The sequence below is a fragment of the Physeter macrocephalus genome, chromosome 6 (genome assembly GCF_002837175.3).
Source record: "Physeter macrocephalus isolate SW-GA chromosome 6, ASM283717v5, whole genome shotgun sequence".
Taxonomy (NCBI): Eukaryota; Metazoa; Chordata; class Mammalia; order Artiodactyla; family Physeteridae; genus Physeter; species Physeter macrocephalus.
In genome coordinates this window covers 33,621,206-33,636,807 of record NC_041219.1, presented here as the reverse complement: position 1 = coordinate 33,636,807, position 15,602 = coordinate 33,621,206, and the positions used below count along the sequence as shown (strand labels likewise).

Here is a 15,602-nt window from a genome sequence, read left to right as displayed (position 1 = left end):
AATACTAAACTTTCTTTGGGTTATTTGTATGGAAATATGTTAATATAAATGTTTCAGACATTACATGATATTTCTAAAAATCTCATATGTTCTGGTATAAAGTTATAAGTCATAATTCTAGTTATTACTTTAAAATGTATATCTCAGAAATAACTAAATTTCCTTGTCAATTGCATTATTATGAACTTTCATCAAATCTTTAACCGTGGTAATTTTTAAGTCTTTTATCATTTAGAGACAGTTCTGGGTGTACTCTGCTTTTGTTGTGGTCATCCATTTACAATGCTTGGCGTCAGTTTATTTATCTTTTGTAAAAATAAAATACAGTGTGTGTGTGTGTGTGCGTGTGTGAGTTGTGGAAAAAAAAAAGGAAACTAAAAAAAATAAAAGAACAAAAACAAAAAAACACCAATGTCTCATTTTTTCTTCATGACAACCCAGTCATAATAGTAATAACAGCAGACATTTATTGAGGGTTTCCTATTGGCAAAGACTATGTTAATCGCTTTACACACATTACCTTATTTAAATCTACCTCAAAGGGTTTTCTTGAAGATGAAATGAGTTAGTACATGTAAAGTCTCCTGATAAAGCCTGCACAAAATAATCCCTTGATGTATGCTATTTATCTATCATCATCACATTGCCATTATCTCACATCTCATCATCACATCTCTTCATTTTACAGGTAAGAAGTCTGAAGCCCAGAGACATTAAGTAACTTGGAAGAGAATCAGCTGGGGTTGGAATCTAGGTTATCTGCCTTTAGAGTCCTACTCTTCCCAAGACTTTTATAACAAAAGTCTTCCAATGCAGTGAAATCATTTAATCCCCACCCCTTGAATCACACTCTAAGATAATTTGACCTATAGAGTTCATTGGGATCATTATTAAATTTTATAAAATCAGACCTCAAAATCAAATAGGATTGGGGCTTCCCTGGTGGCGCAGTGGTTGCGCGTCCGCCTGCCGATGCAGGGGAACCGGGTTCGCGCCCCGGTCTGGGAGGATCCCATATGCCGCGGAGCGGCTGGGCCCGTGAGCCATGGCCGCTGGGCCTGCGCGTCCGGAGCCTGTGCTCCACGGCGGGAGAGGCCACAACAAGAGGGAGGCCCGCATACCACAAAAAAAAAAAAAAAAAAAATCAAATAGGATTTCAGTAAGTTTATAAGTAAGTCAGGGAACCTCAGCTCTAACCCATAAACCAAAGGCCCATTGGAAACTCTCTACATCTATCTTACATGTCACAATTGTTTCAGTAATTCTAGAATCTTTTCTAAAACTTCAGAACTAAGTCTAATGCTGGTTCACTATCTTATATAAAAATATGTTCCAAAGGATGAAAAGTTCCCCATTTACTCAAAAAATGCCTTTTAAGCGTTCTACCATTCTTTCCTGGCATGGAGACGGTTGTGAGTGGCATTGACATTGACCTATTTGGGAGTGCAGCCATTTGAAATATCCAGTCAGATGTAGATCAGTTTTGTCAGTTGAGGTTTGAGGTTTGAATCAAAATTCATCCAGACCTTAGCATATTTCCATATGCTCCACACTGATAACCGAGGGGGAGGGACAGCTCTCGATTTAATCTAGTGCTGAGCAAATGGCTCTCATTGTCACTTGGCATTATGCTTGTGTTCTGCAGTTGTTATTTTTTTTTAAAATCAAAATTTATCTCATTGATGCCATAAATACCTATAACAAATAAAACAAATAAAAATTAAAGTATTTCTAACAGAAACAGAGACCAGTGAAATCAGGAAGTTTAACCGTGATCTTTGTTTTATTTTTAAGTTTTGAAAAATTGGGACTTCCCTGGTGGTGCGGTGGTTAAGAATCCACCTCCCAAAGCAGGGGAGGCGGGTTCAATCCCTGGTCAGGGAACTAGATACCACGTGCATGCCTCAAGTAAGAGTTCACATGCCACAACTAAGGAACCTGCCAGCCGCAACTAAGGAGCCTGCCTGCTGCAACTAAGACACAGAGCAACAACAACAACAAAAAATTTCTCGTGGGTATGTATGAGTGTGTCTGTGTGTGTTTAAAGTATTACATTCATGAAAGATCTGCAGTGAAGTCCTAAGGCAAGAGAGCTACCAGGATCTTTACATAAAAAAATCTAATTTAATCCTCACAAGAACCCTGTAAAAAATAGATATTATTCCTAATTCACAGATTGGAGGCTCAGAGAAGTTACATATTCTGTCAACTAGGGTTGGCTAGTTGGATTCGTGCGTCCTCTACTGTGAAGGCAGGACAGTTGAACACAATCTTTCCCAGACTCCCTTGCCGCTAAATGTGGATACAATTTACGCTCTGCCAAACAGATGCCCTTATAAGATATTTGCAAAGTGGAAGTGAAGAAAGAGCTGTGCTTCTGTTGTTTCTGCTGGCAAGCAGGATCACGGTTTTGCCGTGGCAGCATCTTGTTTTCCAGTTGCTAGCTTCCAGGGCATTGAGAGACTAGACACAGGGTATTCATCTTCTGTATGTACAGATTTAGCAGGTACACCATGGCTCTGGAGCCAGTAATTGCAGTGAAGGCAACTTCCTGATCCCTAAAGGTCAACTAAGGTGCCGTCTTCCTGGAGTCAATAATTCTTATGTTAGCTTCCTGACCCCCCACCTTCTTGAATAACAACTGCCCCGGCAAACCAGTTCTGCAATGTGGCTTGGAGCATCCTCTTGGAGACTCAGCCAAACCAGTTCTGCAATGTGGCTTGGAGCATCCTCTTGGAGACTCAGCATAGAACCTGTTCCTCTGCCCTTCCAAGTTCTCCTGTACTGATTCTTCTCGGCTTGAAATTTGGTTTCTGCTTTACTTTTTTTTTTTTTTTTTTTTTTAGATATTGTTTATTTACAATATTATATGTTACAGGCATACAACATAGTGATTCACAATTTTTAAAGGTTATACTCCATTTATAGTTATTATAAAATATTGGCTATCTTGGTGGTCACAAAGCACAGAGGTGATCTCCCTGTGCTATGCGGCAGCTTCCCACTAGCTATCTAATTTATATTTGGTAGTGCATATATGTCCCTGCCACTCTCTCACTTCGTCACAGCTTACCCTTCCCCCTCCCCATGTCCTCAAGTCCATGCTCTAGTAGGTCTGTGTTTTATTCCCGTCCTACCACTAATCTCTTCATGACGTTTTATTTTCTTAGATTCCATATATATGTGTTTCTGCTTTACTTTGTTGAACTTTGACTAATCACTATATTAAGGAACTTGCTTAGTCAGCCAAGAGGTATAGAGCCTAGATTCAATTCATGCCTGTCAAATCCCACAGCTCATACTGCCTCTGATGGAAATTATGACGTGAAATTCATTTTGTATCTGGTAAGCGCAGATATCCAAGGGGTATGGGGCGGGGGGATGAAGTTGGCCAAGAAGTTAGGCCTGCCTGGCCCAGAGGCACTGGTTCTTTGGCTTGAACTCTACCCTATTCTGTGCACTTCCTCCCCATTTACTAAGCTAGAATGATTTTCATTTGTTTTCTTGAGAGAACATCTAAAAAGCACAAAGGAGCCAATTATTGGCTTTTCAGTCACCAAAGCCTAAGCCCCAAGATCCCAGACACTAACCAAATTTCTCCAAATTGGGAGAGGCAGACAACCAAAGAGTTAAGACATGTTAAGTACATGAGAAGGTCCTGAACTCTGTCCCTCCCACCCCCTAATCCTCAGACTGAGTCCTGGGATTGGGTTTGCAGAAAGCTTATGGGAACTCCACATCATTGGGAAATCCTAGAACAGAGACATTCTTGTGCTCTTTCCTGGGGAGAGTCAGGGGAGGCCCTTGGGGTTCCCTGCACCCCACAAGGCACAGGAATGGATGACGTGGCCATGTGGTTTCCCTGGGCAGCCAGGCATTCCAGGTGACAGTGCAGCAGCATCAGGAGCCCACCCGTCTGAGCAGCAGGGAGGCAGGAGTGCGCTCAGGGTGCCAGGATGGCATCTCAGAGACCTTTCCCACCGGTGAGCGAAGACCAGAGAGAACAGCCCTCAAAAGACGCTGCACTACGTTAACAGCACCAAGAACCAGAGCCCCACCTCCAGGGCCCAAAAAACTCAGTAGATTCATCCTGAATTGATGAAATAAAGTTTCCACCAGGGCTTGAAATTGGATTAAATCCAATTATACAAAAAAAGGTGATATTTCTTGCACATATACCCTGAGTGCTGTGCTCTCTCACTGCATAGTTTCCAGTTAATTCTGATACTGACCATCGAGAGTTATTGGTCTAGAACAGGGGTCAGCAAATTACAGCTAGGCCCTGGGCCAAATTCGGCCCACGGCCTGTTTTTTATTGTCCTGCCTATTTCTGTAGGCTAAGTAAAGCCACTCTTACGTGGCTGAGTTTGCAGAGTTGCGTAATCGCAACAAGGCCGCTGTGGTGCAAAGCCTACAATATTTACTATCCGTCTCTTTACAGAAAAAAATTGCCAAACCCTGATGTAGAACATGGGCCCTGCCTGGCTCTGTCTCATCTGCTCTTGCGCTCTTGTCCTTCTGCTGTCATCATGGGGGCAAAGTCTCAAATCAAAATCAAAGAAAAAGCTCTGCCTTTCTCTGCTCTTAAAAATATACCTACGTTCAGATCCAGCTTTTCCTCCCTGAGCTCCCCAGAGGACCGGTTCTCCTTAGACCAGTTTTCTGTCCCCTGGTCTCCTGACCCTGCACTTGCCTAGTAGCTTCCTAGCTTTGACTTCTATTTTCTCTCCTTTATGGGCTTCTCATCCTCTGCCTGTCTTTGAGTTGCTGTTTCTTAGGGTTGTCCATGGCACTCTGGTCTCCCTCTACTCACCCTGGACGCCCCAGAATTCTCAAGAGGACCAGGTTTCACTCCAGCGTTCACCTGTAAGGAGGTGAGCTGGCCCAGGTTACTAACTTTAGGGTTTTATCCCCTTGGCTTAGATAACACCGATACCTTGACACCTAGATGGAGCACTTGATTCTCTTCCTTTGGCCACCAAGTTAGTCAATATTAGCCTTGAGCAAATAGCTCAGAGAGCAGAATGATCACTAGGTGGTTAATAATAGAGTCTCTGGGGTTAGATTCAGAAGCGGAGATTTGAAGCTACACCCCTTCTTAGCTAGGAAGCGATGAGCGTGGATTTTTCATTATGGCATGCCAAATTTACTATGCTTTTATTTATTTACACACTTACTATGTACCAGACACTGTGTTAGATGCTATGAGGAGTAACAGACCTGAGGAAGACACAATCTATGTCTTCAAAGAATTTACACGTAACTTTTACCCACATAGACTTGGCTCTCCGCAAAAAGGATGAGAGTATTTTAAAGGCCATAAACGAGATCTTTGAAATTTTCTTTATAGATCTGTTTTAATTTTTAAATTTGGGGCATAAATACTACTTTGTTTTTTTAAAAATCTAATGAAATCACACCAAGTTTTAAAGAGCTGACTAATATAATTTTAGACAATCTGATCACTTGAACTTTCAAAGGTTTGAAATGTCCTGGAGCCATTCTTTTTTTTTTTTTAATTAATTTATTTATTTTTCACTGTATTGGGTCTTCATTTCTGTGCTAGGGCTTTCTCTAGTTGCGGCGAGTGGGAGCCACTCTTCATCGCGGTGCGTGGGCCTCTCACTGTCGCTGCCTCTCTTGTTGCAGAGCACAGGCTCCAGACGCACAGGCTCAGTAGTTGCGGCTTACGGGCCTAGTTGCTCCGCGGCATGTGGGATCTTCCCAGACCAGGGCTCAAACCCGTGTCCCCTGCATTGGCAGGCAGATTCTCAATCACTGCACCACCAGGGAAGCCCCTAGAGCCATTCTTATGTGGCTGGGTCCTCTGTTTATTTTTATGGCAATCACTGGCGTCTGGGAACACCAAACTGGCTCACCATTCAACAGATTCTGCTCCGGGGACAGTTCTTTATCAGCTTTCAAAGTCCTGGAAGCTAACAGAGTGCCTAATACATAGTAGGCATCCCATAAATATTTGTTGAAAGAACAAATGCAAAAATAAATAGATGAACCTACTAGTCCATTATGTTCTTTCCTCTGAAATTTTACAAACTTATCATCTGTGTCCTTATCGGGAGAATGATCACATAGGGCTTTATATTGAGTCATTTTCATGTTTCATGTGTTATACTTTATCCATCCTAAATGGATCGCAATTTCATTGATTTCCCCTACAGCATTGCTCACAGATCTATTTTCCTGCTAAGTGAAATATTTGTTGAATATAGGATATCATTACCTCCTTTTTGTTTTCTTTTGTTTGTTTTTCTTCCTCTGTCTCTTTCTCAATTAACTAGAGTACATGAAAATGTATGTTAAAATATTTATTGAATAAAATCTTATTCTCCTTGACCTTAATTTTAAAAGAGATGAGTTCAGCAATTTCTCTTTCTTTTAAAAAACAACACAAACAAACAAAACCCACAATCATGGGCTTCCCTGGTGGCGCAGTGGTTGAGAGTCCGCCTGCCGATGTGGGGGACGCGGGTTCGTGCCCCAGTCCGGGAGGATCCCACATGCCGCGGAGCGGCTGGGCCCTTGAGCCATGGCCACTGAGCCTGCGCGTCCGGAGCCTGTGCTCCACAACGGGAGAGGCCACAACAGTGAGAGGCCCGCATAACACCCCCCCCCCACACACACACACAACAAAACAAAACCCACAATCATAAATTCCTTCTAACTATGTGTGAGGTTGTGAATAGGAAAAAGTTTACTTATATCCAAGCTAAATACTCTAATAAGCTTTCCCTAGAAATCTATGACATCCCAATGAAGGAGAAGATGTAGAAAGAAGTAGGAGCAGAGGAGGAGAAAATGGGAAGTTATTTGGGAAAAGGGAAGAATCCAGTTTGAGGGATTTCAACAAGCAGTAGAGAAAAACTTTAGTAAGGAGAAAATTGCCAACCAAAAGAGGCTTACCTTTGCACCCCTCACAGGTCAGTGCATTATAGTGGTAACCAGATGCTCTGTCTCCACAAACAACACATAGCTCATCCCCTTTTATTCTCCCTGCTGATGCACCCAGTCGGGCCTTCTTTGTCACAGGAATCTCCACTACCTCAGTCTCTTCCTGGTAGAGAGGCTCAGCAGGCATTCGCCTGAGTTCATATATTCCAGGAGAGTACCACTCTTCAGGCTGCTGGGGATAGAAACCCAGGTTGGAATAATAGGAAGATGAGGAAATCTGTGGTTGAACTTGGGGAAACTGAATGTTGTTGTATTGTGAGTATGGTTCCACTTCTAGATTCTGTCCCAGAGGACCTGCTGCTTGTTCTGTTAGTACACCTGAACAAAATTGATAACAAAACTGGAATTAATGTCATCATTCTATAAATAAGAGAGGCAGTTTAGCATATGGTTAGGAGTACAAGCTCTAAGGAAAGATTGAAATATTTGAATATTTACATTAAAATTTTAATATAAAATTAACTTCTTTATAGTAAAAGAACTATTGACAGATTAAATGACAAAATTAAAAGCTCAGAAAGATATCTGCAACATAGAGGACAGACAAAACACTCATATCATTCATATGTAAAGAGCTTTTACAAACCAATAAGAAAACATTCAACATGGAGAAAAGGAAAACAAACAAGAATGTTTAAAAGAAAAAGAAAAAAAGGAATGTTTAAAAGGCAAAGAAAAAAAGGAAAGTTAAAAAAACTATTCAACATGGAAAACATTCAACAATCCACAGAAAACAAAGTTAAAGGACAGGCATATATACAAATCCTATCTTTTGTCATTTCTGTCTTACAAAATCCTATAAAGTGGGTAACAGTATTATCCCCACCTAAAATTGAGTAATCAGAGGCACAGAGTAATTAGGCAACTTTATTCCTACACACCTAAGTAGCTGAGATTTGGACTTTGAGTCTGACTTCAAAGCCCATGTGCTGAATTGCTCCTCTCTGGGCTAATTTCAAATGTGTGATGCTTTAAAGCTTTTCTCTTCCTCCCTCTGTACTTGAGTTTGTTAGTCCCTTCAATGCCTCCGCTTTCAGGGTAACCTATAGCTAGGCCTGCAAGACTCTGCATGATCTTACCCTTTCTTTCTTTTCCAGCCATTTCCCATGTTCCGACTTCCATATTCCTTAAATATGCCTTGCTGCTTCCAGACTCAGGACCTTTCCCACATGCTGCTTCCTGAGCCTGGAACTTTCCTCAACAGCCAGCCCCTCCAAGAACATTATCTCACTATTCTCCACTTATCTCTAAATTTCCCTTTAAGTATAGCTTCTCTTGGGAAGTCTTCCCTAAACCTAGGTCCCTGGGTGTCTGAACCCAGTTGTATAGTACTTACCTACCTTTCATGGGCCTCCCTTTACTTATCTGTAAAGAGAAGACTCCATGCTGCATGACGTTATAGATCTTCTTTATGTCTAAAACCTCTATAAGTGTATGACCAACAGTTTATGGGCATTAGAATTCAGGGCCTTTCTACAACGCAAAGTGGAAAATATGTATGCTAAATGTTTGTTGAAAAAAAATGCTTTCTGCATTGGTACAGGAAATCACTGATGGAACACAACGGATACAATATCCGTGCAAAATCAATTTTGTTTCTTTCATGCCCAACTTATCCATATAAAACCAGCACTGAGTCAGTATATCTGACGGTCAAAAAATTTTGGCAATGGGGCTTTGTCTTATGACTGCAAAATGGAAAAATATAAAAATATGGAATTATTACAGAAAAAAGAGAAGCTAAAATATGAGGAAAATATTGATCTATTTAATAACTAAATATGGTTAAAATTTCTGGGGCGAATACGATTGAAAAGAGCTAAAAGCATTAAAATCATTAGTTTCATCTAGATTTTATCCTCCAACCCATCTTACCCTCACTCAACTTCCCATCCCCACCCCCAGCCCCAGTTTCTCTCCATCTACAGGTCTAGTAAAGTTAAGCAACTTGCCTGAAGTCACATAATCAATTAATGACAGAATCTGGATTCTGTAGAATCTAAGGAAATGTGTAGCTGTTTTCTCCTCACAAGACAATTCCAAGATCTCTGAGCATTATTTCAACAAATCTTTTAATAATCAAGAGACACAATGGAGTCCCAACTCAAGTCAAATCATGTTATCAATATCTGGAATCATCTCAATTAAAATGGAATGCTTTCACAAAGACATCAATTCTACTATATGAAAACAACACAAAACAGGGTAAGAATATGAGATCAGTACACAATATTATTAAATAATGCCTCTATTCCCAAAGCACATCCACTTCTAGTATTTCACAGTGTTCCCACCAAATTTCCACAGAGTAGAGACAATAAATATACAGGCAACTTACAATAAAAAACCCCAGCATGGACAACATCCTCCAAAATGGTGGGACAAGAATAACTTCCATGAACTGACTGCGAGACCTTGAACAACTGCCTAACATTTTTCTGTTTCTTCTGTAAAATGGGGCTACTAACACCCAGCCTCGCTATCTCATAAAGTAATTCTGAGTATAAGATACAGTTTCCGAGAAAAAGTTTTGATAAGTGGAGTGCCATAAAAAGATATGTTTGTTTCCTAAAGAACCTAGCAAAATCTTGATTGTAATGATAGTTAATTAGTAAATATTAATACACATCAGTCTGTTTTGATGCTGTAAGTTATGGGATACTTCTTTCACTTATAAATATATTGAACACTTACAATTTGCCTGACACTGTCCTAGGTTCCTAGGACACAACCGTGAACAAGACAGATAGAAAACAGATAGAAGAGGCCCCAGGGCTTCCCTGGTGGCGCAGTGGTTGAGAGTCCGCCTGCCGATGCAGGGGACACGGGTTCGTGCCCCGACCCGGGAAGATCCCACACGCCGCGGAGCGGCTGGGCCCGTGAGCCATGGCCGCTGAGCCTGTGCGTCCGGAGCCTATGCTCCGCAACGGGAGAGGCCCGCATACCAAAAAAAAAAAAAAAAAGAAGAGGCCCCAGACTTTCTCTTGTTTGTGTGTTTGGGGTGGGGAGGGGTGGGAGTATGTCAAGGGCTGGGATAAAACCAAGTAAACAAATACAGAATTTTCTGACAGAGCATAAGATGTGGAGAGGGCAAAGGTAGGTCAACTTTAGAGGGTACTTTTGGAAAAGGTACATTCATTTCTATTTTAACACAATTTATGAGTGATTTTTTAAAGAATCAGTTTATCAAGAAATAGGAAAATTTGGATTTCTTTATAACAGAAATTCTCCATGGGAGTTTAGGGAAGAGTTCTTAAATGCGAACACTTGAATGGACTCCAGGAGAGGCTGAGACCCCCTGTAAAGGGAAGCAACATTTTTCTGGGTAGAGTTTGGCAGCATTTAATAGTTTCTCTAAAGGAGTACCATCAAAGGGAAATTTCTGAGATGCAAGCATTCTATACCTTTCAACATGGTAGCCGCTAACCATATGGAATATTGAACATTTGAAACACGGCTAGTAATAATGAGGAAATGAATTTTTCATTTTATGTAACTTTAAATAATTAAAATTTAAAAGTAAATAGCTACATGTGGCTAATGACTGCCATATCCGACAGCGCAGCTCTAAGGAGTTTGTGACCAGAACCACTGTGTACCCAAATGGGAGAATCAGGTTCATGTACAAAGGATGGCACTTCTTCATAAACCCACAGTTAGTTTCCGATGAGCCCGATAAAGGGTTCAGATTATATCCAGTTTTTCAGCCCTGGCACAACGCTGATTCTAGTAAATGTTTCATGAATGTTTGTTGAAATGTTTCATGAATGGACAAATTGCCTTCTCGGCCTTCCTTTATTTCCCAATCCATGGTTTCTTAACAGATGATATGAATTGGTTTATGAAGTTGTGTGCCATTCCTGGTGCCAGGCCTTTGTGATGTTGGTGCCTCTCCCCACCTGGTTTGTCAACCCATCACCTCCTCTGTGAGGCCTAGTCCCAGTTTTCCTAGGTAGAATTAATCTCTCCTACCCTCTGTACACACTTCTACTGCGGCACTCAGAAGCATGTACCATCATTTTTGTTGGTTTACAGGCTTATCTTTCATGCTATATCATTTGAGGTGGTAGGACATACTCGTTACAAGCACTTCTGTGTAGACAAATCTGGATTCAGTTCGCCTGCAACTTGCTAATGTATGAACTTGGGAAAGACATTGAACTTCTTTAAGCTTCTGTTCCTTCCTCTATAAAGCCGGGATAATATAATACACTACTATGTATAAAATAGATAACTAATGAGAACCTACTGTATAGCACAGGGAACTCTACTCAATGCTCTGTGGTGACCTAAATGGGAAGGAAATCCAAAAAGGAGGGGCTATATGCATACATATAGCTGATTCACTGCTGTACAGCAGAAACTAACACAACATTGTAAGGCAGCTATACTTCAATAAAAATTTTTTTTATAAAAAGCTGGGATAATATAGTAATTGAAACAAAATATAGTATCTCGGTGAAAGGTTGCAATAAAGATAAACTAAGACAAAGAATGTAAACTGCATAGTGCCTAAGCATAAACATTCAATACATTTTTGTTGTGGTGGTTAGTCTGTGAACTCCTGGGGAATACATTAGATTACTATATATTACATTCCCTTTTCTCCTTCATTCCTGGCACCTTACAAAAAGCCTGACACAGTGTAAACCTTTAATAAATGTTTATTAAATTGAAATGATGGAAAATTTACTTCCACAGCCTTCCAACTAATTTCCATCTCTAAATACAGTGTCAGGGGCTTCCCTGGTGGTGCAGTGGTTAAGAATCCACCTGCCAATGCAAGGGACACGGGTCTGAACCCTGGTCCGGGAAGATCCCACATGCTGTGGAGCAAATAAGCCCGCGCACCACAACTGCAGAGCCGGCGCTCTAGAGCCCGCGAGCCACAACTACTGAGCCTGCATGCCACAATTACTGAAGCCTGCTCGCCTAGAGCCCGAGCTCCGCAACAAGAGAAGCCACCGCAATGAGAAGCCCACGCACCGTAAGGATGAGTAGCCCCCGCTCGCCGCAACTAGAGAAAGCCTGCACGCAGCAACGAAGACCCAATGCAGCCAAAATAAATAAATTTATTTTTTTAAAAAATAGTGTCAGTCATTTTAAAATAACACATTTAAACAAAATAACGTGCTGCCAAGTCTACAACCAGAAATATGTTCAAAATTGTAATTATTATAAAAATGATTCGAGTTTCTCTTTTAGCTGGAAATTCAAAAGGTATGATTCTATTCTAAAAAAATATTAAAACAGACAACATTATATTATACTGTTTATGTTTTAATAATAATCTATATTTTACTTCAGAGAAAACAAAGCGGGCTTAAAGGTAAACTCTTTACTTATCTGATTTTCCATTGACTATTGGTAGAAATCTACTGTGCAACTAGTTCAGTAAATTAATGTTTTTTGATCTCTTTTTATTTTTCTCATCACAACGCATAGTTTGAAATAAACCTTATATCATTACCCCCATACACACTTATACATATGTATAAATAATTGAAACAAAATTTCCGTGAAATAACACTTATCCTTACGTCTTGACGGGCACTCTGACATTTCTATTGTATCCCTATTCTATTCTATTCTAAATTTTTAATGCTGGTCACAAGTCACAAAATAGATATCATGACCCACTGGGATCTGAGACTTGCCATTTTAAAAACACTGCATGAAATCATGTACTTTAAAAGGTTTTTTCAAGTGTCCAAGGCATTAATGCTAGAACTGCTTAGTGTTTAACTTGGAAGAATGGTGCTAATTTTACACACTATCCAGTGAAGAATTATAGGGAAAACACACTTAGATTTAGCCTCAATGAGATACACACCTGCCTGGAACCCTATAGAAATCACACCACGCCAGCTTCTCACCCCAGTCTTCTGGTTCTGACTGAGCCATCTTTGACAGAGATCTGTTACTAGAATCTCAAGCAAAAGTGCCCCATGTTTCCTCAGTCCAGTGGCAGAAGCCCCACCACCAGCATCTGCGAACCTCCGCCTACCTTTAGCAGGCTTCATGGTCATCATTTCCATGGCAAATCCCAACGACGTGCAGCTGTGACAAGGACTAATTTGACCTGGATTTTCTAACTCTGGAAACTGCATAACCATTCTTAGCTTACTCACAGCAACTGAAAATGAGACTAGGTAAGGAGTGACAGAGGCCAGAGGTTGTGGGGTTTACTGATTAACTTCATTACCGAGCAGAATATTTGTAAATGTTTATGAGAAAAGTCCTCGATGCCAAATTACCTAGTAAGCGGGAAACCAGTCTCCTAGATAAACATTTTTGGGGAGCATGTTCCAATTTAGGAATTTTTAGAGGACAGATTTTTGTTCAGTGGCTCTAAAAGTGGATTTGGGGGTCAAATGCCATGTTCTACGTCTTGACATTTGTTCCTCTCAAAAGGATACAGATTGGTATAATTTTGTAATGTCAGGAAGCATTAAAGCATAATACTTAACAGCGTGAGGTAAACTAATCTGGGTTTATATCCAGTGTTATGGGTGAAAGTGTGTCCCCTCCTAATCCCATAGGACCGGTGTCCTTATACAGATGGGAAATTTGTATTTCAGAGACAGAAACTCATAGAGAAAAGACAATGTGAAGATACACAAGGAAAAAGTCACTTACAAGCCAGGAAGAGAGGCCAGGAACAGATCCTTCCCTCTCAGCCTCAGAAAGAACCCACCCAGCTAACACCTTGATTTTGGACTTCTAGCCTCCAGAATGGTAAAACAATACATTTCTGTCATTTAAGCCACCCAGTCTGTGGTATTTTATTACAGCAGCCTTAGCAAACTAATACATGTAGGCACTCCTTTGGCACTCACTAGCTCTGTGGACCACGGACAAATTCCTGAACCATTTTTTTTTCTTTTTTTAACATCTTTATTGGAGTATAATTGCTTTACACTGTTGTGTTAGTTGCTGCTATATAACAAAGTGAATCAGCTATACATATACATATATCCGCATAACCCCTCCCTCTTGCATCTCCGTCCCACCCTCCCTATTCCAACCCTCTAGGCGGTCACAAAGCACAAGCTGATCTCCCTGTGCTATGCGGCTGCTTCCCACAAGCTATCTATTTTACATTTGGTAGTGTATATATGTCCATGCCACTCTCTCACTTCGTCTCAGCTTACCCTTCCCCCTCCCCTGCTCTCAAGTCCATTCTCTACCTCTGCATCTTTATTCCTGCCCTACCCCTAGGTTCTTCAGAACGATTTTTTTTCTTAGATTTCATATATATGTGTTAGCATACAGTATTTGTTTTTCTCTTTCTGACTTACTTCACTCTGTATGACAGACTCTAGGTCCATCCACGTCACTACAAATGACTCAGTTTCGTTTCTTTTTATGTCTGAGTAATATTCCATTGTATATATGTGCCACATCTTCTTTATCCATTCATCTGTCCATGGACGCTTAGGTTGCTTCCAGGCCTGGTTATTGTAAATAGGGCTGCAATGAACATTCCCACCCTCTATTTCTGAGGCTATGAATTTCTAACCATTGAAAAGCCAGTTCCAAAGGAGGCAATTCAAATACACGTTATAAAAGCTTCAGGCAGATGTCAATGGAAAGTCCTCCCTGCCCCCTTCCCCTTCCAAAATTAATGAGGATTCTTTGCACAGGCTTCCTAAAGCTCACAGCATTGGCACAATGATATCCACTCAGCTTCTCTCCAAGTGGTACCCTCGGGGAGGACTTACGTCTCAGGTCTCACCAACATCCCCCTAACGTATTTCCCATCCAACTCTTCATTCTTTTACCTCCAACCCAGTAAAATTTTTCTTTGAGGAAACTGTACTTTTATAAAAAACCTGACATTTCCTAGACTCCTTTGCAATTAAGTGTAGCAAAAGCAACTTTAGCTTTTAATACCTTAGCATACTTCTGGAGTGTTTCGCTTTCCCTGTCGTCTTCATTTTCTCTCTACTGAGGACAGATGTGGGGCTGGAGCAGCCATACTGTGACCATGAACTCACCATGTGAATGAAAGCCAGATAGAGATAACTGGATAACAGAGCACAAGGATAGAGCCCTGGGTATTGATATTATGGAACTGCTGTGCCAGCCTTGAATGCCTTTTTCTGGACTTCTTTTTAAATAAACCCATGCTTGGTTAAGGCACATTTGGCTGATTTTTACATTTGGTAGTGTATATATGTCCATGCCACTCTCTCACTTCGTCTCAGCTTACCCTTCCCCCTCCCTGTGTCCTCAAGTCCATTCTCTATGTCTGTGTCTTTATTCCTGTCCTGCCCCTAGCTGAACCATTTTCTGCCTCAATTTCCTCATCTGTAAAATGGGACTGATAATCATGCAACCTCATAGAGTTATTATGAGGATTAAATAAAATAATGTTTATTAAATGCTTAGCAGAGTGTGTGGCTACCCACCATTATTATACTGATATTATAATTATTTAGCCTTGGACTCTTGTTGTAGGGTGGCTTGCTTCCTAAGCAGGAATAATTTCTGCAGCGTAACCTGTGGATACCAAGCTTGTGACTGTTGGGTATTTTTTGGAAGGGAGGGCTTCAGAATAGGACTCAGTAGGTCCAGGGTTGAGCTTAGGGATAATGCAACCAGACACACTGTGTCACCTTAGGACAGTC

At 40.9% G+C, this 15,602-nt stretch overlaps 1 protein-coding gene across 1 annotated transcript in view; it reads right to left on the bottom strand.

The window, feature by feature from the left end:
• Positions 1-13,085, bottom strand: part of NR1H4 (nuclear receptor subfamily 1 group H member 4) — a 45,365-nt gene extending 32,280 nt beyond the window's left edge. Inside the window, exons 1-2 of the mRNA XM_007103366.2 lie at positions 12,977-13,085; positions 6,922-7,287 (exon numbers count right to left, since the gene is read on the bottom strand). Of these exons, the coding sequence (XP_007103428.1) occupies positions 6,922-7,287; positions 12,977-13,085 (475 nt within the window). The remainder of the gene's footprint in view (positions 1-6,921; positions 7,288-12,976) is intronic.
• Between the last annotated feature and the right edge of the window lie 2,517 nt (positions 13,086-15,602).